The 27999-nt window shown below is 33.3% G+C and overlaps 10 protein-coding genes across 10 annotated transcripts; 2 read left to right on the top strand and 8 right to left on the bottom strand.

The window, feature by feature from the left end:
* On the top strand, positions 1 to 796 carry LOC113791523 (uncharacterized). Its single transcript, XM_027341312.2, has 2 exons — positions 1 to 370; positions 423 to 796. The coding sequence occupies exons 1-2, from the start codon at positions 16 to 18 to the stop codon at positions 536 to 538; spliced, it is 471 nt and encodes a 156-aa protein (XP_027197113.2). The 5' UTR covers positions 1 to 15; the 3' UTR covers positions 539 to 796.
* Positions 719 to 4473, bottom strand: LOC113791497 (protein SDA1 homolog). Its single transcript, XM_075822091.1, has 4 exons — positions 3287 to 4473; positions 2675 to 2813; positions 2272 to 2610; positions 719 to 2207 (listed from the first exon to the last, which is right to left on the bottom strand). The coding sequence occupies exons 1-4, from the start codon at positions 4402 to 4404 to the stop codon at positions 759 to 761; spliced, it is 3045 nt and encodes a 1014-aa protein (XP_075678206.1). The 5' UTR covers positions 4405 to 4473; the 3' UTR covers positions 719 to 758.
* Positions 4474 to 4563: 90 nt separating this feature from the next.
* Positions 4564 to 6457, bottom strand: Ubc2 (ubiquitin conjugating enzyme 2). Its single transcript, XM_027341309.2, has 5 exons — positions 5827 to 6457; positions 5720 to 5770; positions 5524 to 5656; positions 5317 to 5464; positions 4564 to 5246 (listed from the first exon to the last, which is right to left on the bottom strand). Exons 1-5 carry the CDS (start codon positions 6198 to 6200, stop codon positions 5149 to 5151), a joined length of 804 nt encoding a protein of 267 aa, XP_027197110.2. The 5' UTR covers positions 6201 to 6457; the 3' UTR covers positions 4564 to 5148.
* Positions 6458 to 6930: 473 nt separating this feature from the next.
* Positions 6931 to 9820, bottom strand: LOC113791587 (BMP-binding endothelial regulator protein-like). The gene is made up of 5 exons (XM_027341379.2): positions 9023 to 9820; positions 8888 to 8960; positions 8439 to 8831; positions 7267 to 8380; positions 6931 to 7203 (listed from the first exon to the last, which is right to left on the bottom strand). Exons 1-5 carry the CDS (start codon positions 9403 to 9405, stop codon positions 6992 to 6994), a joined length of 2175 nt encoding a protein of 724 aa, XP_027197180.2. The 5' UTR covers positions 9406 to 9820; the 3' UTR covers positions 6931 to 6991.
* Positions 9821 to 9941: 121 nt separating this feature from the next.
* On the bottom strand, positions 9942 to 10735 carry LOC113791524 (death-associated protein 1). The gene is given in 4 exon segments (XM_027341313.2): positions 9942 to 10186; positions 10258 to 10344; positions 10346 to 10425; positions 10497 to 10735. Coding segments are annotated over 4 exon segments (351 nt in total). The 5' UTR covers positions 10561 to 10735; the 3' UTR covers positions 9942 to 10066.
* A 128-nt stretch (positions 10736 to 10863) lies between these two features.
* LOC113791517 (thioredoxin-related transmembrane protein 2 homolog) lies at positions 10864 to 12266 on the bottom strand. Its single transcript, XM_027341307.2, has 4 exons — positions 11824 to 12266; positions 11586 to 11766; positions 11152 to 11531; positions 10864 to 11089 (listed from the first exon to the last, which is right to left on the bottom strand). Exons 1-4 carry the CDS (start codon positions 11965 to 11967, stop codon positions 10982 to 10984), a joined length of 813 nt encoding a protein of 270 aa, XP_027197108.1. The 5' UTR covers positions 11968 to 12266; the 3' UTR covers positions 10864 to 10981.
* Positions 12267 to 12479: 213 nt separating this feature from the next.
* On the top strand, positions 12480 to 16133 carry LOC113791511 (8-oxo-dGDP phosphatase NUDT18). The gene is given in 5 exon segments (XM_027341300.2): positions 12480 to 12805; positions 12861 to 12898; positions 12900 to 13402; positions 13460 to 13565; positions 13631 to 16133. Coding segments are annotated over 5 exon segments (1053 nt in total). The 5' UTR covers positions 12480 to 12666; the 3' UTR covers positions 13898 to 16133.
* On the bottom strand, positions 13950 to 16137 carry LOC113791507 (cytochrome P450 18a1-like). The gene is made up of 5 exons (XM_027341296.2): positions 15489 to 16137; positions 15308 to 15429; positions 14558 to 15246; positions 14328 to 14500; positions 13950 to 14258 (listed from the first exon to the last, which is right to left on the bottom strand). Exons 1-5 carry the CDS (start codon positions 15838 to 15840, stop codon positions 14059 to 14061), a joined length of 1536 nt encoding a protein of 511 aa, XP_027197097.1. The 5' UTR covers positions 15841 to 16137; the 3' UTR covers positions 13950 to 14058.
* A 3297-nt stretch (positions 16138 to 19434) lies between these two features.
* On the bottom strand, positions 19435 to 21170 carry LOC113791518 (uncharacterized). Its single transcript, XM_027341308.2, has 4 exons — positions 21006 to 21170; positions 20819 to 20948; positions 19936 to 20750; positions 19435 to 19877 (listed from the first exon to the last, which is right to left on the bottom strand). The coding sequence occupies exons 1-4, from the start codon at positions 21048 to 21050 to the stop codon at positions 19530 to 19532; spliced, it is 1338 nt and encodes a 445-aa protein (XP_027197109.2). The 5' UTR covers positions 21051 to 21170; the 3' UTR covers positions 19435 to 19529.
* A 111-nt stretch (positions 21171 to 21281) lies between these two features.
* Positions 21282 to 26194, bottom strand: LOC113791500 (sodium- and chloride-dependent glycine transporter 1-like). Its single transcript, XM_075822080.1, has 10 exons — positions 25260 to 26194; positions 23884 to 24190; positions 23679 to 23815; positions 23359 to 23611; positions 22925 to 23296; positions 22806 to 22855; positions 22665 to 22739; positions 22364 to 22608; positions 21925 to 22305; positions 21282 to 21861 (listed from the first exon to the last, which is right to left on the bottom strand). The coding sequence occupies exons 2-10, from the start codon at positions 23979 to 23981 to the stop codon at positions 21529 to 21531; spliced, it is 1944 nt and encodes a 647-aa protein (XP_075678195.1). The 5' UTR covers positions 23982 to 24190; positions 25260 to 26194; the 3' UTR covers positions 21282 to 21528.
* Positions 26195 to 27999: the final 1805 nt, after the last annotated feature.

Here is a 27999-nt window from a genome sequence, read left to right as displayed (position 1 = left end):
GACAAATATGTTAATATGGCTATAATAAAAAGTATAAAAAGAGGAAATAATTTCGATAACCGATTGGCAGTTATTGAAAATAACAGATATACAGAATCAATGATGTCTCAACAATCATCGACAGCATTTATTATCATTTATTTGTCGGCCATGATACTCTTGGTACATTGGTCATGTACTCGAGCAGAATCATCACCGGCAGCACAAAGTAACAGTGTAAATTGGGAAACCGATATGATTGCCACATCACAATCGAAACCATCATCAATGTCGAACAATCTCAACGACATATCGGATAGATTATATCGTTTGATTTATAAACGATTGACCGATACAACGGCATCTAATCCATCGATAGATTCATATGGAGGTAAGTGATAATCAAGATAATTTTCTTGTCTTTCTCATACGATAAAATTTAGATGATGTTGACCGCTTCAATCGTCCAGAACGACATTTGCGGTTTGGGAAGCGTTTTAATTCACGAGCCAAATATAGTGACCTTGATTATGGTCATATGCGTTTTGGAAAACGTTGAATCTTTTACTTTATTTCAAATCCGGAAAACGATTCTTTAATCATGAATTTTGATCAACCTACAAAACAAAAATCGTTGACAAAATGAATCAACAATTTTTGTCTTGACAAAAATAAAATCCGTTTTATATCCCTATTTTTCAAAATAGTGGAACAATTTATTTCAAAAAAAAAAAAAAAATCTTGTAATGAATCATACTTTAATCATATAATTAATAAATTCATTGGAATCGTTTCAATAAAGAATTTTTAAGTGCAATCTGTTTTTCTTTAAATGATCGTCGGCCACGTTTTTGGCGTAGTTTGTGTTTGATCATCATGAATGATTTACCTTTACCAGTTTCTCTTTTATTTTTGCTAGCAAAATCATTCATTTTACCTTTTCTTGAACCATATTTACCACGATCTTCACGACCAGCTTCGATTGATTCAAGTCGAGCTTGTTTGTCTGATTTTTGACGTTTGTATAGTCGTTCGATTGAGCTTAATGGGACAATTTCTGGCAAAGCAGCACTACTGGATTTATTCGCATCCTGTGCTGATGCTGTCGGAGGTTGTTTTTTCGATCTTGCTTTTTGCAAATGTTTGGACAATTGAGCCAAACGGACCTTTTGGAATTCCTCTTGAGTCAATATACGACTGGAAGATATTAGGCTGGCTTTTTCCTTTGGATCTTGATGCGGTTCATCACTATTTTTATTCTCATCACTTTGAATTTCGGTGAGATTTTCCTCAACGATTTCGTTTTCATCATCAGACACGTCTACCCAACTTCCATCGCTGTCACTTACATTATCCTCTAATTGTTCAGGACATAGATCAGGTTCATTTTCATCTAAAACTTCTGTTCCAGAAACAAAATCAACGGCTTTCAATTGGCCATATTGAATCGGAGGGCCTGATTCTCGACTAGCTTGAGTTGGACGTCCTCGATCTTTTCGCCGTAGCAACAAAGGATTTACTTGTCGATATAATTGTATTAGGGATTTAGAAGCCATAGATACATTTTTATCTTTGAATGATGAATATTCCACTAGATCTTGTAATAGATCTTCGTTCATAGCAAATGGACATCGCGCGCAAATTTCACGAATAGAATTAATACCGACGGCCATTACTTCAAATGAATTTCGTTCGGTAACGAAATTGTTGGCAATCACTTTCAATAAAGGCTCTATCGAATCGGGTGGAACAAGTTCATGAGAAGCTTGTGCTACGTATTGCAATAATTTCGTCACATCTCGCTGTTTAGGATGTAGATAACGTTGTAAATAGGAGTAAAAGTTGAGCAATTGTAATTCATGGATGCCAACTAGTCGAGATATAAGATTAATAAGCAACAATTTTATTTCAAAACGCTCATTGAATGATTCAAGCATCTTGAACAGATTTTCCGCCATGCCTTGTGGATCATTGAGTAGATGTATCGCAGAAAAATCAAACGTTTCGGGACGTGATTTTTTTCGATAACGTTTAAGCAATTCTTTGCTACGTTCTAAAAGACGTTTTCGTTTTCTAGTTTTTTTATTTACACGATTGGCCATTGCAATTTCTTGTGCTGATGGTAAATTTTCTGAATCGCTATCCGAATCATCGCTATCTTTTTGATTATCACCATCTTGATCGACTTGGTCAGTGCCAAGAAAAAATTGCAAAGCAGTGACCATTATCTAATAAAAAGAAATATTTCAATTTCAGTTAAGACAAGAATTTTTAATAGTCAACAAATCATACCTTAGGTATTCGAGAAAAACATGCCGTTGCAATCACGTTAACAGTTTTGGACGTTTTCCATACATTTTTCTTATACAATTCGATCATTATACACAACGAAGTTTTTGCCGCTATAACATTTGAATCGTTCAACATGGAAAATAGAAAATTCTGCAATACATAGTTTGTATTCATTCGTTTTCGGCTATTCATATTCTTAATGTCTGTGATGACATGATGTTTTATCAATGAACGTAACTTTTTATCTGGACATTTTAGCAATTCAAAAAGAAGAGATATAAGATCGTTGGAGGCCAATTGTGATTTGTTTCGCATTAAAATCAACGCTTTCACTAGAAACTATCATAATTTAAAGCTAAATCATTAATCAAAGTCCATATCAATTGAATCATTTTCAACTTACTAAACGAACGCCTGGATTCAATGATGTGGAAAATAATCGTAGCAACCGCATTAATTCCGATGGATAAGCTACAGCAAATTCATCATTCGGATAGCAATGGCTTACATGGGCAAAAAACATGACCAAATTCATGAATTCGCTATCACATGATGAAGGATCGAATTGAAACAGCTCTAACAAAGATCGAAAATGTTCATATTGTTGTTGAAACTAAACAAAATGGAAAGTGATAGAATCGAATTGTTAACACAAAATCATCAAATTCGAGATAAAATACCTCTTGCTTATAGCCGATCGGGTCTCGTTTAATGCAATTTTGCAACTGTATTAAATTATTTGGTAACTGATTGTTTATTCGACGGTTCATTTTATTAAAACATTTAATTTTTATTTCAGAAACAAGAATAACAAATTTTTAAAATTTCATTCTATAAAAACAAGAATCGCGGACGATAACCCACGTGTAATGCAAAACCGTCCGCAAAGTATGTAACAGAATAAATCAAATTCTTTTTTTTTGAATTTTAATCTTTATTTTTGACCATTCAATGTTCGACAATTTTGAAAATCTTACAGGTTGAATCATCAGAACAAGTTAGAACAAAATCAGACTTTGATGAAATAGCAAAATCAAGTATCTGATCACGATGGCCACGTTTTTCGTTCATTATTTCTCCGGTTCGAATGTCAATAACACGAAACACGCCGTCTAAACATCCGGCATATACAATATTGACATTATTCGAATCTACCGATAATTTTGATACACCTCTGGACAAAGGAATTTGATTTCTTTTGGTTTGACTTGGGACATGCCAAATTTCTATATGGGAGGATCCAATGACAAGACAATTTTGTCCACCAAATTGTAGGCTTTCGATCGAGTTCTCTTGTTTTTCGTCATTAGAATCTTCCATCAATTTATCTAAATTGAACGAATGAATCACTTTTTGACTTTTCACGTTAATCATTTTGATGACACCATTAGCTGATCCGGTAGCTATAAGACTGTCGTCTAAATTTAGGGACAATGCTGTTACTGGAGTCTGATGTGCCAGGTGTCCTTGTATCGTAAAGGCTATTTGATTTTGTTCGAGGTTCCAAACTCTTATGGATCCATCTTCATAGCCCATAGCCAGGCGTCGTCCATCACGAAAAAGCTCGGCAACTAGATTAGCACAACCAAATGATTGTAACGTTCTGCATTGAGGTTTATTCGTCGATAATCTCCACATCCAAGTTTCATGTGAGCCAGCCAACAGAACATTATCGATAATGTTATGCCATAATAACCAGTTAAGATCATTGCCAACTTCATAATCACTTATTTTTTTGCCATCCTCTACGTTCCATACGATGATGACGCCACTCATGTCACCTGTGGCTACCATTGTTGAATTGAGATTAAACTTAGCAAAGACTACCGAATCTTTGTGATGACCACCAGTATCGAATCGGATTAATCCGTTTTCGGTTATATCCCAGATTATGGCTTTATCATCTTGTCCACCAGTGATGGCTAATCGATTATCATGACTCAAATGGCAACAGAAAACGGATTGTTCATGTGATTGGAATGAATAAATGCTATCATCAACATCAACATCAATTTCTTCATTGTCTTCTTCAATATCGTCAGTTGGTTGGTCATCCAAATCAATTACTTCTTCTAAATCTTCTTCTCTTATAAACTCATCATCTAAATCTGGTTGCTGTTGATTTGAATTCATGGTTATAAACAAATTTTAAAAAGCATGAAAGCATGATCATGCATCGTGATCATTTTATATGTTTTATAATTCTAATAGATGTCGCTGTCATTCATAATGAATAATGCTTAAAGATGGCGCATTAACAACAAATCAAAAAAATTATGATCACCATTTAAGTTGAGGAAATGTAATGTTTTTTTATTTCATTTTAATTTTATAATATTAATATTATTACAGATAATATAATCAGCATTTTAAATATAGGGCAAATTTAGAATCGAATATGTAAAGATTATATGGAAAATGAGAATAAAAAGGAAAGCGAACAAGAATCAATTTGCTACAAGCATTATAGAAAAATGTAAAATGATAAAATGAAACGAAAATTCCATACAGTTAGATAATGAGGACAAATTTGAAAATTTACAAAGTGATATTGAAATTGATGATAATGAGATGGATCATTCAAATAGTTATTAATTTACAAAAATAATAAAGGCAAATCAAGTATGTCAGGATATCTTAGGAGACACAAAAGATAAACCTTGATGACGAACAGGCCAAATTAGATAATCAGTGCGATCATTTGTGCATGTGTCATATCAAACTTCGAAATAAAAAGGATAAGAATCGATGGATATATAAGAAATTCAAAGAGACCTAATTAGTGTAAAATGGACCAATTAGTCCTGAATGTTAGGATAGCATGTGTGTGTGTTTGTGTATACTGGCAGATTGTATTTTGCATCTTGATTCCTTTATCTAGGTAGCATAACGTTTTGTCCAAAGCCGTGCGATTCGATCATGCTCTTCCCGGTGGTTGATGTATTGAGTGGCAATGTTACCTACCAGAGGATCGGCTTTTTGATTTAAATGAGATTAAAAAAGAATTTTTAAAAGTTTGACTAAAATGATTTTATTGTTTCTTACCTGGATTACAATCAGTAAGCAATGAACAAATGGATAGCAATACTTTTGATATTGTCAATGCAGGACTCCAATTATCTTTTAATATATCCAGACATATAACACCTTGGCTATTAATATTGCAATGATATATACGTGTACGAAATGTCACCTGTTTGTCAAAAAAAAGTCAATACACATATGACCAACGTCAAATGCGATTATACTTACTTTTGGTGGTTTAAATGGATATTCTGATGAGAAATGAATGTCCAGAAAAAACACACCACCTTCGTATACAGAACCAGGAGGTCCAAGAATGGTGGATACCCATTCATAGAGATTATCGCCTTTTGGACCGGCACTATTCCGTAGAAAAGAAAAAGAATGAGTAATTGAAGAATAACGAATATTATCAGCGTCATACCTGCAATTGGGTGGCGGATCAAGGGTAATTTCTGCAAGCTCCTTCTGTATCCTAGAATACAAAGCAATTAGAGAATCTGAATCAAACAAGAAGAATGAGGACCAAACCTTTTGGCACTTGTACTTAGTGCCTTAGTCAACGGCTTTGTTTTATTACTATTGCCGTCCTTGGCACTATCGCCATTCTGTTTAATGCTCGCCGTTCCTGAACTATCATTATTGGATGATGATGATGATGTGGATGTGGTAGAGTTATGATTATGGTTTTGATGATGATTATTGGTCGTGGCCATTGTTGTTCGAGTAGTTCGAGATCCAGATGTTGATGCTGAAGGGGTAGCTGACATATTAGCAGAACCACCTCCGGTTTCTTGATTCAAATTCGACGATGATGACGTTTCTGTTGCCGATGCGGTTCTTTGTCGTTTATAGCGCTGTGATTGTTTTTGTTGACCATACGGATCAGTGCGATCGTCACTCATCGTGGTAATCACTCAAATTGACTATTGACTTGGTTTCGTTTGCACTGTTATTTGTGGTCAGCAATTCAATTTCCAAACAATCACTATTAAATTTGGTAATCAAATTCTTTGGAATGAAGGGCCCAAATTAAGTTAGACAAAGCCCAATGTGTGGACAACCAAACAATTCGATCGACAAAAAAACACACAAAAAAAAAATACACAAGCGACAAAAGAGAATAGCTCGAACCAATGCGAGCAAAGGCAGAAACACAGTGACAGACAACCACACACAAATTAACAAACACTATCGGTTGATGCGTACGCGCATCAGGATCTACCATGTTTTCTCAATTTTTATCACAACAATTGTTTCTCATTTATATTCAGATATCTGTGTACATTTAATTTATGAATGTACGCGTTATACACTTAATCGCTAGTATAGTTGTCAATTTAGATAAAACGGTAAAGTAAATTTTGCTGCTTTGTCCTGAATGCAAGGCTCGTTTTTGGTGCTACTTCTCCTTCATTGTTGTTCACTGTTTCTTCAATACACACCTCTCTCTTTCTCCCTCTCATCACTCTTTTTTTTTTTTTGTGTGTGGTGACAACACCTTCGCTAAAAAAAATTCGGCGTTGCGTCGAAATCGCTTTTATTCGTTTCGGTGAATATATTCGTTATAAGACCGATTCAACTCATTTTAGAATGCGCGCGAAAAAGATTCTAAATGAATTTCATCTTAAATGAATAATGAGATTTTAATAGAATTTTTAATTGACTAGGTAAATTAAGACAAAAAAAATTATTATTATTGATGAACATTTAAAGGACACATCATTTCCGGTATGCAAAAACCATTATGCCAACGTCGATTACCAATACATTCACATCCTGGTATACATTCATTACAGTTTAATAATGGGTTCATTATTACTTTTTGTTCGAATTGTTGTGAACAGGTTTTTTTTCGACATTCATTACCACAGAAATTGAATTCCGAACCGGGTGGACATTTTAGTGCTATACAAGTTGACAATAAAAATGACAATAGTTTTTTTTTGGTAAATTAAAAAATAAACTTACGTTTGCACATAGGAATTCGTAATTCAGATTTCGATAATGTTCGATTATTTATAATATCCGAAGTTTCCGAATGGCAAGAATCCAAAAAATATTGCATAGCATAACAAAGACATTGACGATCATCACCATGATGACCACCATAACAATGGCATACATTTTGTAAACATTGTTCATACGTTTTACGTAATTCTTTTGGTCGACATAATAATTGTTGATGATATCTTCGAATTATTCGATCGCAAAATTTACGAACAGAATCTCTTTTTTCTGGTCGACAACTATGTTCGAATAAATATTCATCTTGATGATGATGACTTTTTAACGATTTCATTCGTTTTCTTTGACAACCATAGGCAATGTCTTTTGCTTGTTGTTTATCGTTTGTTGGATCACCATTAAAATCACCACATAAACCAAAAATATGTTTTTGAAAATGATTTTTTAAATGAATTTCAATTGATCGATTAGGTTGCCACCATAAATCGATTCCAATTAAAGCATGTAAACGAATTCCATTATTTTCTTTATCTTTTACAATCGAAAATTGTCCCATATGAATGTATGGAAGCTGTGCTGGTTTGCGATTCACACGAACACGATTAACTGTTTCACGATGGCTCAAAAGTATTCGAGTATTTTCGATCCACAATAGTAACGAAGCTCCTAGATACTTAGCCGATTCATTATGTTGTTTTGAATGGCGAAGATATCGATGTAATAGATGCAATGAAAATCGACGTCCATTACTATCTTTGGCCAATATACGATTGCAAAGACGACCATCTCTCATTTTCCGATCATGACTATTTAATCGATAATTATAACCATCCAAAGTAGTTATGTTGTTCCATAAATCGTTAACATAACAATGACCATCCTCATCATTATTTGGAACACAGGTCTTTTCACCATTACGTTTAACTTTAATATTTTGTCCATTAGGACAAATCAAATTAACCAAACTCGATTGTGTAGTACATGAGATGTTTTCGTTCATTGTATCCATGCATCGTATTGATTGATTAGAATTTTCCTTTGCGATTTTTTCTTCCATTTTTGTCACTGTTTCATCGTTGGTCGAACAAGATCGTCGATTACAAATATTGGTTCCGTTCTTTCAAATAACTTAGATAATATTATGGGTTGTTTATTAATGTGGATGTTTAACAAACCTTGCATACACAATCTGTGCACGAATCATAACTAAATGATTGTAAATGTTCATATCGTTTTTCACCCATAATACAGGAACTATTGAACAATTGTATAACTTGCGTTGATTTTGATGATCGACAAATTGGACAACATTCTGATTTTTTAATCCATTCTGAACGTGGACAAGGCAATACTGGACAAACACGACGATGACAAATCATCTGTCCTTTGAAACAATAACATCGTACACATGGATCATATTGATTACCCTTTAACAGTGGATCAACTTCATTACCATCCGGTACATTACGTGGACAAGCATTACATGATGGACAACATTGTCCCAAAAATCGTATAGGACGATCACATGGAACATAACATTCCATTTTCGATGAAGTTAATGTTCCCGACTAAAAGTAGGAAAAATCCTAATTTGTTCACAAATGAAAAAATTTGAAATACTTACATGACAATGATGTGATTGACATATATGATGATCCTGTACAGTTTGTCCATTTGCAATAATTCGATCGCCAATTCTAAAAGTCACAAATATCATCATTTATTTGTTGATTCGTTTCTGTAGATATTTATAAATTACCTGCAAGTCAGACACCGTTTTCGTGCACAACAAACATCCTCTGTACGATTTGATTCTGGATTTGGTTTTATTTGTTGAGTATAGTGATAACAATCCTTATCATCATTATTCGCTAAAGGCAATTTTGATGAAGTACAAACGGTGCTGTTGCGATCATAACGGTAACAATCGATCACTGAATTACGACACATACATACAATACATGGATCAGTCATTCGAATAAAAGGTATTTCTACAATTTGTCCTTCCTGATCACAACCAATTCTATTGCCAATAAGTAATGTTTGACTACTATCTTCATTATTGGCTATGAATGTTGTATTGCATAATAGCCAAATCAAAATTATCAATATCCATTTAAATGATTCGATTGTAATTGCCATCGTTGTGGTCAAGCTGATTTTTGATTTTATTTACACAAACATACGACAAAATCAATGTCTCAATGTGAATGATGAAAATATTTGCTGTCTATGGATGAATGCTAATGAAGGAAAACGAAAGTTTACCTGAATCGATCAACCTGACGAATGAACAAATCTGAAGCAGGTGCGCGTTCGAAACAGGTCGTCGATCAGAATGCATAGCTCATCCAATTATCATCTCTTTTTTAGTTAGACCAAGTGACCACTAAGCTCACCTTCTAGCACACACACACACAAATACTCTTAAAAATTCATCAAATAATATTGCAGCCGATGACCATGATTACTTCGATCATCGACTTAGGAATGTACCGCCAGCCAATTCAAATGCCGACCAAAGCAATCGACCTTGGTTGCCTGCGGCGCTAATTATTAATCATCAATCCGATTAGGGTGGTCTGTCTGCCACATTTGTGGTTTTCGTCGAGGCCATCATCATCATCTTCGTATTTCTATCGCTTAGTGAGCAAAGTATTACAAAGTTTCAAATGAAATTTACTGGAATGCCAAAAAAATTTTATTTATTTAACCAAATCAAATCATAACATTACAAAGGAAAAAATAAAAAAATAAAGATAGAATTTGGTCACTGGTCCATATATTTGAATTGCAATTGAAATCATTTTTTCGGTTGATGTATGAAATGATTAGTTTTATTCATCGGACGACATTCATTTGTTGGCATTGGTTTCTTATCATGATATGCACGTACCGAATCTGCTGGAAAATCCTCATTGCCCTATCAAAGTTTATAAATCAAATTATGTTATTCCAATGAAAAATTCGAAAAAAGAATTAATAAAAACTTACACGAACTGGTGCACCAGATACGGACGTAATCATAGGTTTCGGTGGTGATTCTGGTAGCGGTTGTTCACCTTCTTCTTCCTCATCTTTTATCATCCTGATTTTTAACAGGTGTTGGCTTTTCCGTTGGCGATTTATGTTGAGTAATTCTTACTCCACCTGAAACTTTTACTATTTTCCGGACATATAACACAATTGCATGGAAAAATAATTTAGTATACGAAACGATGGACAATACTTACCAGCTGGTGGATGGCCAGCTTTCAGTATCGATTGATTCTTCTCAGGATCACTTGCGTCCGACATGATCAAAAACAAACAAAAACAATAACGAAACAAATAACAAACAATTACGAAATCAATTTAATTGTAAACTAAATGATGATCACACGACAAATAAACAACGCACTTTTTATTTTTATATAAGTAGACGTGTCACACACATACATCCAAACACTTTTTTTATGATTTCGCATGCATGTGTTTTTTTTTCTTCCTTTTAAGATTCTATCATTAAAAATTGAGCGCACACAGATATTCCACATACAAAAAAAACGTTCGGTACGCCATCTTTTGGGTTTATCTTGTCTTTAAAAAAGTCTTCGAAAATTTAAATCGATCAATGAATATATCATATTTTTATTTAAAACAACAAAACAATTTGCATCGGATGGTAAATGGAAAATGATCGTTATTTACAAGCTTAATCTAATTTCAAAGTTTTATGCTATTTGTTCTTTTTGAGTTCATCTTTAGAACTGGAAGATGTAGTTGAAGAATTGTTTCGACATTGTTCATAGATCTGATCCAAATCATATTCCATTACCACATTGTCCTAAAATAAGCAAATAATAATATAGTTCGGATTTTGTATCAAATATATCTATAGATACTTACGAATGTAAAAGCAAATGGAACTAATTTGCCTTTTTCATTAACCAATGGACGTCTCATAGTTTCACGACCATTCATAAACAATAAGACTGTGGGCAATTGTTTACTCAAAGTCGAAATGTTAATCTTGTATTTGGTGGCCGTATCAGGATTACGGGCCAGATCAACTTTAGCGAAACGAAAATTGTTCAATGAATATTTGTTAGACAATTCACCGAAAATATTAGCAAAGTCAACGCAAGGCGGTGACCAAGCGGCATAAAGTTCAACTAGCCAAACAACACGTTTGTCGCGGCCAATTTCCTCTTCAAGATCTTCTCCTTTCATGTAGGCAATGTTTTCCGGTCCTTGATAAGTTGGCTCAGGTAAAAGTAACATTTGAACTGTAAGATTGTTAGAACAAAATATAAAATGGATAAAACAACATTGTAACTTACGGAGACAACAGCAACCAAAAACGATACCATAAAGAGGACCAGCGTTAAAATAGAGCAGAATGTTACCAAGTTTCATTAGCATGCAGGCGGATGACAAATAAGGCAGAAAGGTGACATTGCCTTGTTTGCGAGTTCGGAACATAATTATAATGATGGTAAAGAAAAGAATCTCTGTGTCGCGCTGTTTAGAAAGTTTAGATCAGTCAATAGTATTTTGGATAATAATTGGAAAACATACGTGTTCTAGCTGACATTCTTTAAACAGATAACTACAAAACGGAGGTACCAATTTGAGAAAAAGAAACGAAAAGGCCAATAAAATGTTAATCAGGTAATGCGGATGGCACACCTTATGTAAATCACGAGCATTAATGAGGGCCATTCTGATTCAATAAAAGATTTTTTTCATACAATCCTGAAGCTGGTTAATGATTTGACTTAGTGAAGCAATAAGCAAAATTCACTTAGTCATCGAACAAATGGAAAATAATAATAATTATTTTTTGTATTAAATGACTAAATTAGCCCGTCATAGCTTCGGATTGATAAATCAAGGCTCCCGAAATCAAGAAAAAAGCACGCATCCAATCATAACAAACAGGAGTCATCATTATACACTGTTACAACAAAAATCGAACTCATTTTTGTAACATGGCAATTATTCGAATATCCGGCTTGAATTCCAAAATTCCAAAAATCCGAAAGATTCTTTTCTTGCCTTTTCACCAGGATTCTTAAGTAAACAAGAAAAAAAAGATGCTAATCATCACAAAGTTATGGCTATTTAAAATGATTGCATGTTTAACAAACAAAACCGGATTGTTCGGATAATTTCCACTTGTATTGCTTTTTCGCTTGTTGACCATTGTTGTCTTGGATGAATGAGTTTTCATCTTTTTCTCTTTTTCTACATTTCTTCTTATTTTCTCTCTTTACCTTTTTTTCTTGAAAAGATGCTAGTATTGATGTTTGGATGACAGCAGAACTATTGCCAAATCATCATCTAATTTATTCATGTGGGTGTCAAATAAATTCAAATGTATTGATTGTTGTCATCTTTTTGTAGTTCATTTTTCATAAAATGGGCTCATCATCAATCGAATCGATTGATTCACAAATCAACAAAATTGAATCCATTCTTAATGGAATAATCACCGACAATCTTGATAAAGAATTTTTACAAGTAGATTATACGCTCAGACAACAAAACGATGAATCAAGTAAGTTAATGTTACTAACATTTCATTATCATTAGCGAATATCTTTCATTCATAGTTGCTCGTGGAATCGATCCTAAAGTTTCCAATGAATTTGGACCCAAAAATCGGCTTGAATGTAACTTTTATTGTCACGGCAATCATTTTCAATGAACAACAAGAAGTACTTATGATACAAGAGGCTAGGTCGGCATGTGCTGGCAGTTGGTACCTACCTGCTGGTCGTGTCCAACCTACAGAACTACTTGAAACTGCCATTGAACGTGCCGTATTAGCCGAATCTGGTCTTTGTTTCGAGCCTATTTCCATTATAAAAGTGGAATCATCGCATGGCAATTGGTTTCGTTTTGTGTACACAGGACGAATCACTGGTGGTCAGTTAAAAACTGCTTCAAAAGCGGATGAACAATCACTTCAAGCTTGCTATGTGAATGATGTTGATAATCTAGCATTGCGATCTCGAGATTGTCTACCTTTGATTGAATTTGCCCGTGACTATTATCGTAATGGACAATCATGGCATTTGCCGCAATTGATTTGCAAACGTTATGTTCCCAATCTATATTTGCGATTGGTAGTAGCAGTCTGGGACCAAAAAATGTAAGCTTATCCTTTATTGCCCAATTGTAGTATTAATGTTTAAGACTTATTGCATAGAAACAAACATCGAGTAATCATTGCCCATTCATTGTCACCACATTTACCCATTTGTCAACTTAATCCCACTCGAAGTGTACATTCTACGCTAAAACGCTTCATGCAGGTATACATCGAAAAAAATTCTATTCAGAAGCTAAAAAATTGACATTGATTTTTTTTTCGTGACAGTATATATTCGGTGGAAATGATGGCATTTCGAACAGTTCATTAGTTCCACCGCATAAACCAGTTGGATTAATTGCTATCGAGCATGATATTGCTAATCATAGTGATCAATATGATGGTCTATGTCTAACGTTGTTAGTTCATTGTAAACATCCAGATTCACCTCTACACAATGCATTTACATGGACTACTTTAAGCAATACCGGTGAACATCTTCTAGCTGAAAAATTATCATCTCGACACAAAACCATAGCCCATTCTGTACTTTGATGCTACATTGAGCGATATTGTATAATGAAATAATAATTAAAACAGGGATGCATAATTAATAATCAATAATTTATTGATAATATAATGATAATAATAATTTGTTATATAACTAAATTTGAAAGAACATCCATGGGTTGGTGGGTCATTTTGATGGTAATTGATCATTTGAACATAGAACCGTTTGATCTTTCGACAAGAGAAACTTTAAATGGCCTGGGTGCCATAGATGCCGATACGATGCTAGCAACTTCAGGTGGTCGTTCTCCATCTGGAACTTTTAAATCGAATTGTTGCAATAAACTGGTTAGAAATAGAAACACTTCCATTTTGGTCAATATATCGCCAAGGCACATTCGTCGACCTATTCGAATTAACAATAAAACATTTAAAGTCAATTTGAATTAACCATTTGCTTCGAGTTAAAACTTACCAACAGAAAATGGAATAAAATATTCTGGCCTATGGACACGACCATTTCGTAGAAAACGATCTGGATTAAATTCTTCCGGATTTTCCCATAATTCAGGATCCATGTTGATCGCATATAGATTCGGAAGAATATTTGTCGTGGCTGGGATTGAGTATCCGGCCAGCGAAGAATCCCTACAAATTAAAATACAGGTATTAAAGATGCAATTGCAAATAGAATTGCTTACTTACTCCAAAGTACTATGTGTATTTCCTAATGCAACTATGTTACTGCGGCGAAGAATTTCCCAAAATGTAGCCTCCATATAAGGCATTTGCTCGAGATCAGCCAATTTTGCCTCCTTACCTTGACCAATCACCTGGTCAATTTCGGTTTGGATTTGTTGTTGAATTTTTGGATTAAGCATCAAAAAAAGAACGGCCCATTCGATCGTACTGGTAACATTTTCAAGTCCAGCACTGAATATATCGTTCATCACCTGTATCAGTTGTTTTTCGGAAAAAAATGAATCTTGTCCCGATTCTTTAATACGGTCATGTTGAACTAAATAGGCATCTACAAAATCACGAATATGTTCCGGATCCAACGTTTGACGGTGTTCTTCGACAATTTCATGAAAATAGCCACTAGTTTCATCACGATTAGTTTGCATCTTGCGATAAGCATAATTGACCAATGGAACAAACCGAAACAATGGGAAAAAATTGACCGGCATAGCGATAGCAAACAAACGGAATCCTTCTTCCATTAATTCGATAATTCGGCGAAATTTACGATCCGAACTTTTGAACGTCATGCTCATCAATAGTGACCCTATCACATTAGATGCTGCACAGGCTAGATATGGCCGGATATTTATCGACGACTGTTTATTGCGAATCGTACTTTTGAGATCATTGAGGAATATCTGCACTTGAGACTAGTTAATGATAACAATGATATTTCGATTCTCATATCACTAATGAACATTTGGCACTTACTCTTATTTTAAGTTCCAAACAATCGCGTCCCAAAATCATACTTTTGGCTCCCAATTTACGAAGTACTGAATGCAAAAAAGCTCGTTGTTCTTTCCACAATGCACCATCAGTGTTGACGATACCTGTGTGTGTGTATAAAAACTGTGAAAAATGATTGGTTGTACGCAAATTAATAACTTACCATAGCCTTGAAGAATACGAGTCAATTCAGTGTCCGGTCGACCAGAGAAGACTTGTTGACGAAATGCTTCTTTGATTAAGCGAGCATCGTTAATGACTACGACTCGTTTGGTTCCAAGATGAATCTGGTATATAGAGCCATATTTTTTGCCCAATTCAGTAAGACGCAAATGGAAATCATGGCCAACAAATGGCAAATAGCCCAATATCGGTATGCCATATGGACCTGGCGGAAGAGGCAAACGACTACCCGTAAAATAAAGCTTGCACAGCAAACACACAATCAAAGTGATAAGTGCTATGCGTACCACGACCAAAGGGCAGACATTGTCGACGATTTGTTCGAAAATCATTGTTTTACTTTGGATACGAACAAGGTCTACCAGGTATAGAATTACTAGCGGATGTACAGGCTAAGAACCGGATTCTCGATTATAGAATGGGACGGTTTGTAAATATCTTGATGGATATGATCAAAGTGAATGCATGACTATCGGTTAACACCAGACCAGCATAACCACGAATCTATACAGAAAATATGAACGATAATTGATGATTAGAGATGAGATGAAGATTCCAATCGATTGATAGATTTATGGAAAATGATAATATGACTTAGTGATGGTTAGCCAATGACTAAATGAAATGTTGACCAAGTTGGCGGTTCTCCTTTTATATTAGCTACAAACCACTGGCCACAGTAGCTGCTGTCATTACCTGTGTATATAATACATTCCCATCAATATACTTCTTTTACTGTAGCAAATTTATTAGTAAATTTATAAGTAGCCTCTGCCCACTTCGACACATGTGTGTCACAAGTATTTGGCCGTCTTTTTGGCGGCGGAAACATCCAACATCGAGGACCTTCGTAAATCAATATGTTTGTATAGTGTTGGGCGGGTGAAAACATTTATGATCCTCCCCGTATGTAAATGTGAATATATTTATTACTATGTATAGATTTCAATGATTACAATTGATCAGCTGATCACAATCCAACCAGATAAACACGTGTCAACCTAAACCGATAACGGATTTGTTACTTTTGTTGAAATAAATTTATGTAAATTTATTTCCGATAATACCCGACTACTATCATCGGGTATTTTACAAGTAGTTTTCATGTTTATACATCTGAGTGTAGTGTTTTTCTATAGTGATCCATTTCCTAGTTTTTTTTTATTATCGTCTCTTTTATTTCTTTATTTTTATTTTTTGTGGCAGAATGCAGTGACCGGCCATCACCATTATGGCCGAACCGAGGTCATCATATGTATACAACAGTCATTCATAGGTCGTTGAACTGTAATCATTATCTATTCAATGAACGATGAGGATGCCCCTCGAACAGCAAGTTTCGACATACAAAATGCAAAATAAAAATGTTGTGTAGTGCGCGCCTTTTTCACCTGCGCAAGTTTTGAATTTTGCTTTTTCGGAACATGTGTCCACATAAGCACAGAAATACTTTGATTGCCAAATCCTAGTATACAACAAAATTATTATAGCCAAATGTTCCATCATGCATTGATTTCAAGATAGATTGATTAGTCAAGTCTGGTGTCAGTCACCAGACGGTTTCCACAGACAAAACAATTGATTGATTCATGAAAAGATTAGTATTTGTATTTGTTTGTATGGTTTGTTCCGACAATATTCGCCGATATAGTCAAAAAGAATGAAAAACGCCACTCGACTCAAGTTCATTAACACTTGATCAAATTGTGGATCCAAGTTGACCATTCATTCATTCATTCATTCATTCCATCTATCAGGTCAAGGTTTCGGCTCTACCGTTTTGATGTTTTAATATGATATCGGCCATCATCGATTGTATTCGATCCAACGAATGAACGAATAAGTTCTTTCACCTTTATCGATCCTTGTTGTTGTTGTTTTTTTTATTGTTGTGTCTCTCAGCATGTCTAGTTTCTGGATCGATCCAGCAGCAACAAGTTAAATACAAGTGTTTTGGATAAAGATAAACAACGATGCTTTTGTTGCAAATTGTGGATGTGTTCATTGACTGACTGACTGACTGAGAGAAAGAGGCAGTTCAGTTATAGGTCGTTGAACTTTTCTATGTATTTATTTGCCATGCTTAATCAATCACAGCAACAGTTATTTTGTATTTCTTAAGTTTGAAGTTTCGTCGTTTGTCAAGCATCGAATCAGGAAAAAGATGGATTATATCGATATAAATCTGGTTACCTGGCCATCGATTTAATCGTTCTGATCATAATGATTAGCCTCATCCATATGTTTGTTTATTAATTCCTAACTGGAATCGTCATTCAAATTCACAACATATCGAATGTGGATTGCATTGAAAGAAAGAAAGAAAAAAAAGATTGTTCATGGACGTCCATGTACGTATTAACTGTTCGGATGCGGAGGACAAATGTATGTATCATGCATGTAGATTCCTGAACTTCGATTCGATATAAATTAGCAAATATTTAATATGGTGGTCACTTTCGGTCATTGTCCGCAGTATTCATGCTAATTAATATTCTCTCTATAAACGATCCAAACGTCATCATATACAATCGAATACTGCTCACACATATTGCCTATATGTATGCTTGCACTGAAACGATTGTGATTACGATGTTCCATAGAGAAAATAAATGGAAAATCTTTGTGTACAGGTAAGCACATGTTAATTTACCATTTAGATTCACTGTTCAATGTTTAAAAATTTATTTCCAATCATCAGTGATTTATTTTGTAAATGAATAAAATCATATGCAATGGAACATTCTGATAAAATTTTTTTTTTTCTTTTTGAAAAAAATTAGATTGTTGTCCATGTTGGATTAAGGCATCCACGAGTCGATCATGAATTAAAGATATTCGACTTGTGACTTTCTCTGTACACATGTGGTAGTCATTAGCACATACGAGTTCAGTGAACTCTGAATTGGAGTCGACTTGTTGCTATCCAACAATTTATGACTGGTTCATGGATGACCTTCGATAATAATTTAGCTGTGTACAGGTAGCTAAATAAAAAGAGAAAGTGGTCATAAATGGCTCTCTCGTGGCGATTTCCACTGAAACCTGATCAAACTAACCAAATGTGGAGGTATGTTCAGGTTTACAATTCAATTGTTCTATGTCAGTAATCTGGTGATCCGACTAATGTCAGATTTTTTCGATTCCATTCGATGGATTACATCTAAATATGGTTCCATGGCTCAATTACTTGGTAAATGTGATTGAGAAATTGTATCAAATTTTAGATAGATAACGCGAGTCGAAAGATGTCAATGAACGTTTAATTACACAGAAAAAACACGTATCCACATCGTCATGGCAAACATTGCCATTTGATGTAGCAAAGGCAAAACGAAAGACATTTTTTTGACGATGAAACAAAAGTTCACTACAAGTTGGAAGCTCGATGGCCGATGAGTGATGAAAAAAAAGGAGAACATGCATGAACATCAGCAGTCAATGCCCGAATCGAATAATAATAATAATAATAATAATAATGCGCCTCGATTGAATGGATCGAGGATTCGACCTAATTATTGCCCAATGACAGTGGTAGAGTGGGCATTTATTCAATGTTTGTATAAAGAATGGCTTATAATCATATACAAACTAACATGACCAAGCGGTGCACAGGTTGTATCCAGTATTCACCACTTGCGTTAATTATATTGCTTTTAATAATATGCATTTTCAAGGAATCTGTTTCCACTTACGCATCCACATTCCGTTCATTCATTAGCATTCTTTTTGCATTTCATTTCAAGCTAATTAGCTATTCTGTTACCCCATTATAGTGATGATTAAGCATGATGGCCATTTAATGATGGAAAAATAAATACTTCGCTAATTCAGAGATGAATAGAATTTGCTCAATAATGACAATCCTGACCTTTATATGAAGAATGAGTCAGGCGCATATCGCGGTTCATTGTACAAATACAAGGTTATTATTGCTTATTGGCATAGTTTGAATTTATTTATTTATTACTATGAAAATTATTTCAGGGAAGTTAAGATATTTGTTAACAAACGATGTTGACTACTTGTCGTTTTCGTCATAATTTCGCTGAAACGAAGTGGACATTCCTGCAGCCGTGAAGCCCAAACCGACTCCACGTGCCAAATGTGTAGATCGACGTGCAATAGAATATTGTTGATCTAGGTTTTCGAAAAGTTTCTCTTGGTTAGCTACAACAATATTTTCATCATGATGACTGCTTTCCTTAACATCATCTTGAATCGATGATAGTAATTGTTGTTGATTCGAGGTGTCTGTTGTTTTAATTCCCATCAGTTTACGAAACTTTTCCGTCATTGCCATACCATGTTCACCTTGAAATTTAAGATTCGTCCATACGTTGGCTGATGTTGTCGATGAAGGTTTAACCTGAAATCAAACAACCAATGTTCGAAATAATAAAAAAATGTAACTCATCATTAATTACCTTTTCGTTAGCTGAACTTTTGTTATCACCCCACAAAAGTTTACGTTTTTCAGCCTGTTGAGCTAGTTTGGCTGCATTCACCATTTTCGCATTATAATATTTGGGAATATCGGTGGGCTGTAATGAATTTGGCTGTTGAATTGAAATGCGATTCAATACTGATTCTGATGGCTGTTGTGCTTTAATAGAGGCCATGACAGCAGCAACTGATGCTAAAACTGCGGCTGGTGGTCCTTTTGGTTTAGTATTCGTTGTGGTTGGTACCTGATTTGAAATTACCTCCAAAGAATCAACTGATTTTTGAATGTCCGATTTGTTGCATTCAACAATCGAATGTTTACTGCTGCTAGTACTAGTATCAAGTTTAGATTCTTTGGGTTTCGAAAATTGTTCCTTTCTTCTATCTGCATCATGACTACGGTTTGAACGATGGCTACTATGGTATTCATAATGATGCCTTCCCTTGCTGCTATGATCTGTCATGGATGACTCTTGAGTCGACCGTGTTCGAGTATGCTGATGATGATGGTGATGAGGAGATCGATCACGTTTTGACTTACGACAATTACCGCCATGCTTGTGTCGGGACTCAAGTTCCCGTTTGTTGCGGTGGTGGTGATGGCTAGTATCTGGAGATTCACTTCTTTCTCTTAATTTATTAATTGAATTATCTCTATTTGTTCGTGAGGATCGGTGATGATTTCTTGACGATGAAGAGGATCGATCATGGCTTCGATGGTCATTATTATAGTGATGAGATGAGCCATGATGGCTATAATTTTTTTTATATCCATCATCATTATGACTATGATCATCTGAAAAGTTATTCTCTCATTGCAACAAGAACAAACGACAAAGGCAATTAGCCCTATGAGTTACTTACCACGTTCTATATGACTACTATATTCTGGCCTTGGTGCGTGCTGTTCCGATCGTCGTTTTCCACTCGACATCGAATGTCTTTGGTTTAAAGCAATGTCCTCACAATCATCGTCTTCATAACTAACAATCGACTGGAAAATGTCATGAAAATAAAGTGTGATTTTCTGCATCATACACAATTCATTTACCGTTTGATTTGTCGCTTTGATTTGGTTTTTATTTAAGCGTGACATTTTCCTCTCGATTCCATATGACAATCAATCCACGACACACTTGAAAACAATTACAAGCAATGTAAAATGAAAAATGAAAGGTAAACAATCGGCGAGAGCTATGATGATGGTGATGCTGTCGTTTCGGGAATTTTTTACCAAATTGATACCTCGCAAGTATCAACCAAGGGAATTTGCAATCTCAAAACCAATTGAAAATTTTTGGCAATTTTTAAAATTACAATATGAAAATAATAATGAAAACAAATTGATTTTATTCAAAAAAAAAGAAAGAGATAAAGAGAAAAATATTTTGAAAAATTTGCTGATGATCACTCGTTCCTTCATAAATGCATAGATAGATATGATTTAATTGAATTTGAGATTTAAAAATATTTTTAAATACTCATATAGTAAAGATAGGAATTTAAATAAATGATGCTAATACAATTGACAATTCACTATCCAAATTAATTGGAATCATATCCGGAAAAAAAAATTAGGCTTCCTGTTGAAATACATTCTGTAGACTAGGCATCTTCTTATTTTCATGTAAATTAGATACACTATTATTACCACATGTCCAGGTTGATAATGACGTAAAGTTAAGTAGTTTGGCATTGTTTTTACTGTTGTCTTCAAAATTGGCAATATGGCTCAAATTTCGGCGAAAATTTTCATGACATTGCAAAAATGCATAATTATCTTGACCACTGGTATTTAGATCTTCTGGAAAACTTTTGGCAATAGAGCTAATCGAATCAAATGATTTATCCGATCGATCGGATGGTGCAAGGTCGCTACCAAATTTGACTTCAGGCCTTAAAATTTCCTGTAATAAATATAATTGAGATATGAAATACTGAAAAATATCTATTATTTGCATAGAATTTACCTGCAATGTTTTTCGCTTTCTCAGTACTTTAATGAATTCAAGAATGGCAAATAAAGGAATCAGCAACACGGAAGAGGCGGTCAATGCCCAACCAACATATTCGGAATATTCAGGAAAAACATAATCATTGTACGTCAATGGTTCATGTCTCAAGATGACAACGGCCAACATTAAACAGATCAGAGATGGGCAGCCATATTTGAACATGAATCGCCAGTAAAATTGAGGCCAGATTTTATATCCAATCATTTGATAGATATTTTTCATGTGAATATCTAAACCATACACCCAAAATATAGCAACCAATTCGAAAATGGCAATGAAAAAAGCCGAATATGGAACCGAATAAGTATCCATCAATTGTAGAATGTATAAACCAGCCTAAAGTTTAACGAACAAAATGAGTATAAAATGGTGAAAAGTTGTTTTACTAACTTACCCCAGTACACATAGGCAAACCGGCCAAAAACATGACCAAACAAACGAATCCCAAAACAATTGGCTTTCTTTTCTGTAATTTATTTGGCCAAAAATCGACTAAAGTAGAAACTGTTGTCTCTACTATAGTCATTTGAGATCCAAATCCAAGCGTTATGATCATAAGGAAAAAAATGAATGACCAGATTGAAGGATATGGCAATCGGGCAAGAGCAGCCGGATAGGCGACAAAAGCAAGACCAACACCTATTCAAACAAAAGAATTGTTAATAAGAAAATTATTTATGATAATAGATCCATACCTTGATCTGCAGCTTCACCTACTGATTTTCCAAGTTGATTAGCCATAAATCCAATCACGGCAAAAATAGCGAATCCTTTGAATGTTATAAGAAGAAATTATTCATGATTAATATGTTAATCTCAAAATATATGTAACTTACCGGCATAGACACTAGTTAAAGAATTGCTAATGACAATCAAAATTGAATCCCTAGAAAAAATTTTACATTTTAATAATAAAATAGCTATTTGGCAGCAATTGTTCAGTTCATTAACTTACTGAAATAAATTGTTTTTAAAGTTATTATAGCTAGCCAATGTGATAACACCACCCATACAGATGGACAATGAATAAAAAATTTGTGTGGCAGCATCCGACCAAACACCAATGTCACTTAACTTTTCAAAATTGGGACTTATATAATGGATAATTCCTTCATATGATCCTTCTAATTGAAGACCATTAATAAGCAATGCAGTGATCATGATGTAAGGAAAACAGGCTGTGAAATAAGAAACTTTGCCTAAACTTTTTGTTCCTAAACAAAGACCACAATATATAAACATCCAAGCTAATGCCAAACACAAAACCAAATGTGGACGTAAAGCGCCCATTTCATCAATACCATCACTTAGATGCAAAACCTTATGACTATTGAATAAACAATGTTTAAGTTTTAAATTATTCCTTATGTCCAGCCATATATAACTTACTAGAAAAATTCCTGACTTGGACTTGTTTGTTTACCATCAGTTACATTGCTAGTGATACCATCAGCACATTCCACAGTATTCCATTCATTGTTGCAATATGCCCAAGGAACCGACTCAGAATTGATATGAGTTAATGCTGAATAGACATAATAAAATGACCATGCTACCACAACATTGTAATAGATTCCAACATAGGCACCCATTATGAACATGGCATAACCGATTCCTTTGAACAATGGCGATAATCTCCATACTAATCAAACAGAATATTACACAACATTAATCGTTATCGTTATTTATGTCGTCATTTTTATCATTACCCTTGATAGGACCAAGACTAGTGAATTGGCCGATTGAAGATTCGAAAAAGAAAAATGGTAAACCTAAAATCAACAGACTTGCCATGTATGGTATCAAAAATGAACCACCACCATTTTTGTAACAAAGATACGGAAATCTGTACAAATTAAACATGAAAATAAAGAAAATTAACAAATTAAACAAATCATAGCGGAAATTACATACCTCCAAACATTTCCTAATCCTACTGCATAGCTAAGGGCGGTTAAAAAATATTCAATTTTGTTGTTGAAACGATCTCTTTGGGCGCCATCTGTTGTCATGATGGATATGATGATTTGTTTGTATCACCGGGAAAAATTTCAATAAAAATATAGGTTGTAAAAATAGTTCACTTGGAACAAATTGAATTAAATTCATTTAATGAATCGAAAATTTTTTTATGAATAATAATTTTTTTTTTTGAAGATAAGATTTTTTTTCAAAACGAAATTGATGTCAAACAAACACTTATCAGATGAATAATTATTTTCTGTAATGAAATAAATTTAAAAAAACAAACAAACAAACAATTTGAATTATTTAACGAGAATGATTTAATTTATAAAAGATATTCAATTGCTTTTCATATTTAATAATGGTCATAATAATGATGATCGTCTTGAATATAAGTAGTGGACAGAAAATTTAAAAAAAAAACGGCCCATATAAATGTGTAGGTGTAATGTAAGTGATAAATAATTGATTATAAATTAATGATTTCCTAATTTGTTGTTAAATTTTACATTCGACGACGTCAAATGATTTATTTCATTCATCAATTTTTTTTTGTTGTTGCTGTTAACGATTGACAAGATTATTTATTGATTTTTTCTTATTTACTACATTTACACTTTATGAAGAAAAAAAAAATTATGGAAAATTTTTTCGCATATCACAATGGTAAAACAACAACACTGTTACATCGATTTCAAAGAAGAAGAAAATGCACCATACTTATCTAATTTGGACGATAATGAATTTTTTTGTTGGATGAATGGAAATATTGTCATATATGTAAATGTACAGTTACTTATGACAGAAAAAAACAAAATCAGAATTGAAAGAAAAAAACTTGTGATTCATTGATAATTGTGTTTATGTTTACGTTTTTTTTTTGGTTTGGTTTGCTTTTATCAAGATCATAAGACTAATGTGTCTATAATAATCAAAATTAGATCCGATAAGCTAAAAATTTTTGTTCATACCAAAAAACAAAAAGGTGAGAAAATCTAACGAAGAAATATCCAATAAGTTTTATTGAAACATTCCATTCTATTCATGATCAACGTGTCTTTTGTAATGTATCAAAATTTTTGCTTACCTATAAGATAAATAATAGACAATTTATTTTAGACAAATTAGTTTGTTAATTGCGCTTTACAACTTTCATTATCATCATCATCATAATCACCATAATAATAATATGACGATACAAAAAAAAACATAAAAATTTATTGTACGGCAATCATGTTGTGGTGCTTGTTATTCAAATGTTTGATAATTGTTGCAAAGGAATCGTTTCCCTGTAAAAAATGTACTTTTATTCAACACACACTAACCTGTTGGCTTATTGTTTAAGAAAAAACCCAATGTATCACAAACCAAAATGATAACCGAACAAAGTAATCAATCGATTGATGGTATTTGCTGATAAAAAAAATTCGGGTCAAAGTTTTTTTTGTTCACACAAATCAAATGACAACATTGAAAAATTTCAATCAAATGAAGCAATGTTTATTTTTATTTTTTGGTTTTGTTTTGGTTTTTGGTCTTGATTTGTTATCAATGAGAATCATAAGAAAAAAAAAATATTCAATATCAAATCATTCGATCAATCAATCAAATCGATTCAAATCGTAATCAAAGATTTTTTTGTTTTGTTGCTTGTTTGATTGGGCAATCACGGTGGTAAAATAATGATTGATTGATTGATTGATGTGGTGGCAAAATTATTATTATCATTGATGACAAATATGAAATGTGATTTGAATATTGTTGCTGTTGTCTCCTATTTTTATCGTTATAAATGTCGTTACATTATTTGATTTCCGATTTGATTTGATTGATGATAATCCTTTTTTCATTCATTCATTCATTCATTAAAACCAACGATTCGATAGTATATATATTTTTTTGTGAATTGCTTGTTTGATAATAACAAGAGAAAGAGGATGTAATAAGAGACTGACGGTTCGAGAATTTCGAGCTTTTTTTTGTAAAAAAAAGAATGATTTTCTGTAGATGTTTGTTGAATTTTTTTTCGGGAATGGTAGGCACTGTTTATGTGTTTATAGAATGAAATCGATGGATTCTAATTTTAATCCGGCGTTGAGATTTAAATTTAGACAAGTTGATGTATCACGTGCGTGTGTGTTATTAGTGTATGTGACCGGCGTAACATGAATGGTCCAGATAAACGAATGCAACCAGTTGAATGTTTTTGTTCATTTATATACTCAATAGCTGAAAAGAAAATAGGCTGCACTTTTTGGTATTATTTTTTTGATCATATAAAGCGGCAACAAAATCAAGAATGAAAGTAAATTTTGGCCATTTTCAAATAATGAAAAATTAACGCGCGCTATTTGCCATGCATGCAATAATCATCATTTGAAAGAAACAAAAACAAAATTCACTTTTCACTGCCTTTTTTTTCCCACTCTTTCAATCGCAATGTGTTGAATAAAAGTTTACAAAAAAAAATCTCTCAATGTATGTCTGTAGATGCAATTTCATATCAATTTTGAATTATCCATTGCGATATATATCATTTCAAAGTTGTTGAGCAACTAATATTACATCTACATTGTTTGTCTCCTCTCTTTTTTTTTCCCTTGTAAGCAATGTAATAAAAAATGGAATCAACAGGTTGTGAGGCATTACCAATCGCAATCCTTTCAATCATGTCGATGATCACATCGATCGATCAAAATGAATTTTTTTTCGAATCATTCATTTAATAAAGAGAAATTTAAATTTAAAACAAAAAACAAGAGAAAAATCGATTGAATAAAATAGCCACCAAAAAAAAAAAACGCTATCAATCAAATTGAAATAGCTATTCATTCATTCATTCATTCATTTTAATCAAAAAAAAATCCTTATACCAAAAAATAAGGATATAATACATTAACACAATAAGAAAAGAAAAAAACATGAAAGAGAAAAAAAATGATACACAATCAAAGAAAAATATTTTGAAAAAAAGAAAGAAAAAAAAAAAAAATAATAATAAAAATAAAATAATAATAATAATAGTAATTAAAAGAAAAAAAATAACAACTGAAAAAAAACACAAAAAAAAAATCACTTAAATAAAAATAAAAGGTACAAAAATTTATAAAAATATCATAATTATTTTTGAAAAAGTTGCTTAAATTGAAGTTGTTGCCAAAGTTTATAAGAATTCGAAGAAATGAAAAATTCTGGCAATGGAAAATAAGATGAATCGAATCCTCTAAGGCACCACAATTACAGTATGGATCATTTGCACGATTAATCCGATATAGATAGCCTCGAAAATCACCATGATGATGGGTGTTTGATGAACATTGTTTGGCCATGAAACATGGATGATTAGTTTCGGTTGAAATTAGCTTGTGATTTTGGTCGCGATGTAATCGGCGGACACTGTGATCGGTGAGGGTGAAAAAAAATCGAAATCCCCCTGTCTGAAATCAAAAAAATTGAAATAGCTAATAGGTTTCGAATTTTGAATATATCAAAGAATCGGGCTAATGAACGCGAACATAATGAATAATAGCTCGTCTATGTATTGATTGTTAAAAAAAACCAGTATCGTCTGGTGCAGTAATGAATAAAAAAAGCCATTATTTCAATCAATGTTCCAAATCAAATGAATTGAATTGAATTAATTTGAATTGAACAAATTCATTTTTTTGAAATGATTTTGATTAATATTAATCTAATATGGTAATTAATTAAGTTTTATTGATGTTCATTTGAATGGAAATCTGTGTGTGTAGCGTTTTGATGATAATATCATTATTATTTTTGCCAATAAAAAAAATGAACATTCAATAATGGTTCGATAATTTGTTTGTTTCCCTCAATACAGAGAGAAAAAAGAGAAACCATAAAACATGATTTTTTTGAATGTATTTATAAAAACATGATATTGAAAAAAGAACGAACAACCATCTCTGGGCGATTAAAAAATAAATAAATATTTTTTTCAAGGTTATGTTCTCGAGACAACCCTGTTTCCATTTGGCAATTTTTTTTGTTTTGTAAAATAATGATTATAAAACAAATCTATTCGATCGTATCTTCGAAATG

This window comes from Dermatophagoides pteronyssinus, unplaced genomic scaffold, assembly GCF_027571235.1.
Source record: "Dermatophagoides pteronyssinus isolate colony J.1.1.1.1 unplaced genomic scaffold, Derpt_VIB-CSIC_2022.12 sq0015, whole genome shotgun sequence".
Lineage (NCBI taxonomy): Eukaryota > Metazoa > Arthropoda > Arachnida > Sarcoptiformes > Pyroglyphidae > Dermatophagoides > Dermatophagoides pteronyssinus.
The sequence above is the reverse complement of the archived record's forward strand: the minus strand, read 5'-3'. Positions and strand labels throughout refer to the sequence as shown.